At 39.8% G+C, this 5,100-nt stretch overlaps 2 protein-coding genes across 6 annotated transcripts in view; one reads left to right on the top strand and one right to left on the bottom strand.

The window, feature by feature from the left end:
- Nucleotides 1–3,480, top strand: part of LOC107681092 (E3 SUMO-protein ligase PIAS2-like) — a 10,561-nt gene extending 7,081 nt beyond the window's left edge. For 4 of the 5 annotated variants that reach the window (XM_016477276.1, XM_016477283.1, XM_016477269.1 and 1 more), the window contains 6 exons: nucleotides 37–197; nucleotides 323–456; nucleotides 567–744; nucleotides 1,478–1,617; nucleotides 1,711–1,748; nucleotides 1,860–3,480. In XM_016477276.1, coding sequence (XP_016332762.1) covers nucleotides 37–197; nucleotides 323–456; nucleotides 567–744; nucleotides 1,478–1,617; nucleotides 1,711–1,748; nucleotides 1,860–2,048 — 840 coding nt within the window. In that variant the 3' untranslated portion in view covers nucleotides 2,049–3,480. The remainder of the gene's footprint in view (nucleotides 1–36; nucleotides 198–322; nucleotides 457–566; nucleotides 745–1,477; nucleotides 1,618–1,710; nucleotides 1,749–1,859) is intronic. The other variant, XM_016477260.1, reaches the window with a different exon arrangement.
- The window catches only part of LOC107681082 (elongation factor 2), a 12,881-nt gene continuing 10,875 nt past the window's right edge, over nucleotides 3,095–5,100 (bottom strand). The window contains exons 13-15 of the mRNA XM_016477243.1: nucleotides 4,139–4,321; nucleotides 3,927–4,059; nucleotides 3,095–3,750 (exon numbers count right to left, since the gene is read on the bottom strand). Coding sequence (XP_016332729.1) covers nucleotides 3,557–3,750; nucleotides 3,927–4,059; nucleotides 4,139–4,321 — 510 coding nt within the window. The 3' untranslated portion in view covers nucleotides 3,095–3,556. The remainder of the gene's footprint in view (nucleotides 3,751–3,926; nucleotides 4,060–4,138; nucleotides 4,322–5,100) is intronic.

Below are 5,100 nucleotides of genomic sequence, written 5' to 3'. Positions count from 1 at the left end.
CCCCCCCCCCCCCCCCAAAATCTTCTTTTCATATAGCTTGGCAAGATGCGTCTTACAGTACCCTGCCGAGCTGTCACCTGTTCTCACCTGCAGTGCTTTGATGCTGCTCTATACCTGCAAATGAATGAGAAGAAGCCCACCTGGATCTGTCCCGTCTGTGACAAAAAAGCCACTTATGAGAGTCTGATAATTGATGGGTGAGAATACTTTCACTATAACTGAAGTGGTGAGAAACACTAACCACATTAACCACAGTAAATTGTTTTGCATTTATTGAGAGAGTCATTTGCATTGAGTAAACTAGGCACTTTCTACTTGTCAGGCTCTTCATGGAAATACTCAATGACTGCACAGATGTTGATGAAATCAAGTTTCAAGAGGATGGGACATGGTGTCCAATGAGACCAAAGAAGGAGACGTTGAAAGTGTCATCTCCATGTTTCCCAAAAATTGATTGTAAGATTCATTTCCCTTAAAAAGTGTGTGAGCACTCTCTCTGTGTGCTAGGTTCTAACTGATTGTGTATAGGATTTGATGCAGTTTTAAAGTGATTCTTGACCTCTCAGGCGCTGTCCCAATGCGGCAAAGTGCAGTGGTGCCACCCCCAGAAACCAGCAGCACAAAAAAAGGAGACGTAATCGACCTCACACTAGAGAGCTCATCTGATGATGAAGAGGACAGCGATCCTCCTCTGAAAAAGCACTGTGTCTACATGTCAAAGGCTGAGGAGATGCACAACGCGGGGTTTGTGTTTATTAATTCTCTAGAAATCAGACCAGACATTTCTGTGTACCTCTTCTGTAAAGGAACACTCCACTATTTTTGAAAATAGGCTCATTTTCCAACGATGTAACTACAGAAGAGTCAAGTTTTAAATAGGAAAAATATAGAAACTCTTTGGTAATTTTTGAGCATTTCTAATCAGATTCAATGATCTATGCTAAGCTGCAGCTAAAAGTGCTACCGCCAGACTCGGAGATCGGCTGAACGGATTCGAAAACGGTAAAACTCAACTGTTTAACTCTAGTGGAGTTGGAAAATGAGCCTATTTTCAAAAATAGTGGAGTGTTCCTTTAAGCCTTGCCCTTTCATGACCATATTTTGAATGAACCCTAAACTGTACAATAGTCAAATTATCCATGGTGATGGGAAAACCTGAAATGTTAAGAAAGACTACAAATTTAATATCCAGACTTGAAAAAGGCATAGTCAAATTCATAAAAGCTTTTAAGAAAATGAATAAAATGCTGTTGCAAAATGTTTCATTTATTTATTTTTAAATCATCATTAGGCATGGAAATTTATAGGTGAATAGATGTTGGCACCCTGTAAGCTTTAGTATCGCTACTGTAGATACATTGGATAAAATGATCCAGAATGATTTAAAAAATCTTCAAAACGTTAACTGCAGTGGAACCTCCATTTCTCAATGTTGGTTTGTTTATTGGTTTTCATATTTTCCTTTTTCCTCTTTTAGGGTCCTGACTTATCAGCCATCAACGGTTCGGGTGCCAAATGTCCAGGCGCTAGACACCTCATACCTGACCTCCTCAATAACGGACTACTCCGTTCCATTCCACCATTCTACCTTATCTACTATTCCCACAGATATGCAAAGTATGTACTTAGCTAGTCTGCCATCCAATCAAGTATGTTTTCCTTCGTGATCAAGATTTGACACAAAAACTAATGTTTGTGTCTTTCCCAAAGGTCTTGATTTATTTTCTCTGATACAAGGGGATCCACAGGTATATGCTTTCAGAGAATTATTCTCTCAAAGAAATATTGAGATTGCATGTATCTTACATATTTTAATAGCCTGCACAGCTGTTTACCAGTAGGTTTCTTTGTTTCTTCAGCAGCATTACAGAGGCCCTATATTTTTAGACAACCTCTCCAGCAGCCTTCAGAGTGCCACCACCAGCAGCGGCCTGGTTTCCTCATCAGCTCCGTATGAGACGGCAACTCATAGCAGCAGCTCGAGTCACGAGACGGGTGTCATTACGGGAGGATCTTCAGGCCTATCAGACATTATTTCACTAGACTGAATCCTGGCACATCTTTATTGGCCAGTCACCAAAACAGCTACACTTAAGTCAAGTTGGCGAAGTGAAAAATATTTTCTACGTTTAACTATGGACTTCAAGAATCATGTTTCGACAAGGACCCAGAAGGACTACTATGAAGGTCTCTAAATGTTTTGGCTGGGTCAGCAACAGTGCTGTTTTAAAAAGCAAACTCGAATCAAGCTGTTCTCCCTTTGAACTGGGGAAACTGCCAGATACACAATGACTCCCATCCGTTAGCTATTTGAGTGGAGGAGCAGAACGAAACAAACGGCATAAATGAGTGGACTAGAAAGCTCAGACGAGTCTAATATTGTATACATTGTGTGTTTTGCATTGGCAGTTCTGCAGTTGAAACGGCAGCAGGTTTTCAGCGGCAGCTCAGTTTATGTTGTCTCTTCGATATCAGCAGTGCAATTATTTTTTGTTAGAAGACTTCAGTTGCAGCAATAAAAAACGGTATGTTTTATAATGTAAAATGTTTACTTGTCTTATATTAAGGCAGAATGCATAAGCAGATTTTTTTTGGTGGTTATTTGCTCAAGAGCCATCAGATTCCCTTTTGCTGACGTGGTAAACTTTTATTTTCAATCTGTAATTTTATATGAAATGTGTTTTGGCTCAATCTCAACACCTTAACATGTTCACCTCAAAAATTGTAATATGACCATTGTTAAAACAACGAGTAATTTGTGTAATTTCATGGTTCTTGGTCAGTTAGCAACCTGCAGGCGTAATGAATATTGAGCCATTCATTTTTTTATAATTTTTTTTTTTTTATTATGATTATGCAAGTTTTGATATAGGATGGGGATCTTTTTTCTTTTACAAATCTGCTTTTATTGCTAATGGTTATTTACTTGTGGTTTGAGTTCATCTAATTTATCTTACTGGATTATGAGCCATACAACATACTGTCATTTTGACTAAGTCTGAAGGCATGTAAGAGGCTTTCTTTTAGACGTTCCCCCTTGTTACATGTGTACTATTTTGAGTTGGATGTAAAAAAAACAAAGATGTGCTGTAAATGTTGATACAGTGCTTTTATTGTCCCTCCCAGTCAGGGTTGAGGTTTTGAATTGACATAGCTCTCCATTGATAATGGCACAGGTAATGTTGTTGAGAAACTTGAATTCTTTGCCAAAAGGAGGGCACAGTTCATGATGATACATATACATCCTAAGACATGTAAACCAATACACATTACACAGTGATTAGAGCAATATTTCATATCCATCTGGAAAAATATATTTTTAAAGTTGAATTAAGTCCAGATTGCTGTGTTGTGCTGGCTTTACTTTATGTATGGACACATCCACACAGTTTGGTTTAAAGTGCTCAGATTTTATTTGCTGCCAGATTGCGCAGCTTTGAATATTTAAATTAAGCTCTGTTGATTTTCTGTGTAAACTAATGCAATACACTTCAGAGTCATCACGTTAACATTGTAAGATTAATAGCTTCAATCACCATGTACAATCCAGAGAAATTTATAATTTGTCCAGGAAGTTGTCCAGTGCTGGGATGCCCTCCTTCAGACCTTTGCGTTTACGGGTCTCAGCCACAAGTTGGCTAGGTTTGCTGTTTACATCATATGGATCACCTGGCAAAATCTGCCAGTGGTTAAATATACACTGAGGGAAGGCCTGTCCACCAGTGTTAGACCTCAGGTCTGCTGTGAAACCTGTACAGAAACAAACGCAAGCGAATTATAGGCAGCAAGGACTTGTGTTTCTAAATGAACATCCACAATATATTAATATAGAAATGTATACCATTTGGGATCACAATTTGTTTAACTGCAATAAATGTATTTATTTTTCAATATAAAAATGATAAAAATCTGGAATATTAACTCACCAAATGATTCATTTACAGGTAGGTATGCCTTCACAACAAATATAGGTGTCCCAGCCACTTGAGACTCCTCAAACACATGGCCTCTTTTTCTGTTCAGCACACCATAGATGCCACCAACCACCTGCTCCGGGCACTGAAGGAGAGAAGGAAATATATTAACATCGTCAAGATTACACTCTCATTTTTCTGTTCCAGCAATCCACCACGTGTACCTGAATCTCGACCAGGTAAATGGGCTCCATGAGTCTTGGCTGTGCAGTGAGCACAGAAGCGTACAGAACTCTGCGGGCTGTGGGAATGATCTGACCGCCACCTCTATGAATGGCATCAGCATGAAGAGTGACATCATGAATGTCAAATCGGACTGCTCGCATATTCTCTTCACAGAGTGCACCCTGGTAAAGTAACACAAAATAGTATCTCATTGCTGTAGGAAAGACGAAGCATAAATCCTTAAAGGGGTCATATGATGCTGCTAAAAAGAACATTATTTTGTGTATTTGGTGTAATGAAATGTGTTTATGCGGTTTAAAGTAAAAAAAAACATTATTTTCCACATACTGTACATTATCGTTTCTCCTCTATGCCCCGCCTTTTTGAAATGCGTCGATTTTTACAAAGCTCATCGGTCTGAAAAGCGAGGTGTGCTGTGATTGGCCAGCTATCCAGTGCGTTGTGATTGGCCGAATACCTCAAGCGTGTGATGGAAATGTTACGCCCCTCACCATACTGTTGATGCCGTGTCCCGGTGTAGTGCCGAAATTTGCACCCTGCCAAATTATGCACCCTCTAGTATTGGTAGGTTTAGGAGTAGGTGTGGGGGAGGAGTTAGGATTAGGGGTGGGGTTGGGATTAGGCAATCAGGTAGCGACTTCAGCAAGGGGGTGCATAATCTGGCAGGGGTGCAGAATTCGGCACAACACCGGCCGGAGAGACGAGACAAAAACATTAAAACCCATTACAAACGAGGCATTTGTTGCATCCAGTGGGGACATAATTACTGATTATAATGACTTTACATACTATAAAGTCTATTATAAAGACATACTGTCTTTTTACGTGTTGCGTTGCATCGCCCCGCGTAAACATAAAACCCTGTCTGCATTTGTGATCGGAGAAATGACTCTTCCAGGATCAGGAAACAGTCCTCCATAAAATGTGCTGCACACATCTG

This window comes from Sinocyclocheilus anshuiensis, unplaced genomic scaffold (genome assembly GCF_001515605.1).
Source record: "Sinocyclocheilus anshuiensis isolate Anshui unplaced genomic scaffold, SAMN03320099.WGS_v1.1 scaffold697, whole genome shotgun sequence".
NCBI lineage: Eukaryota > Metazoa > Chordata > Actinopteri > Cypriniformes > Cyprinidae > Sinocyclocheilus > Sinocyclocheilus anshuiensis.
The sequence above is the reverse complement of the archived record's forward strand: the minus strand, read 5'-3'. Positions and strand labels throughout refer to the sequence as shown.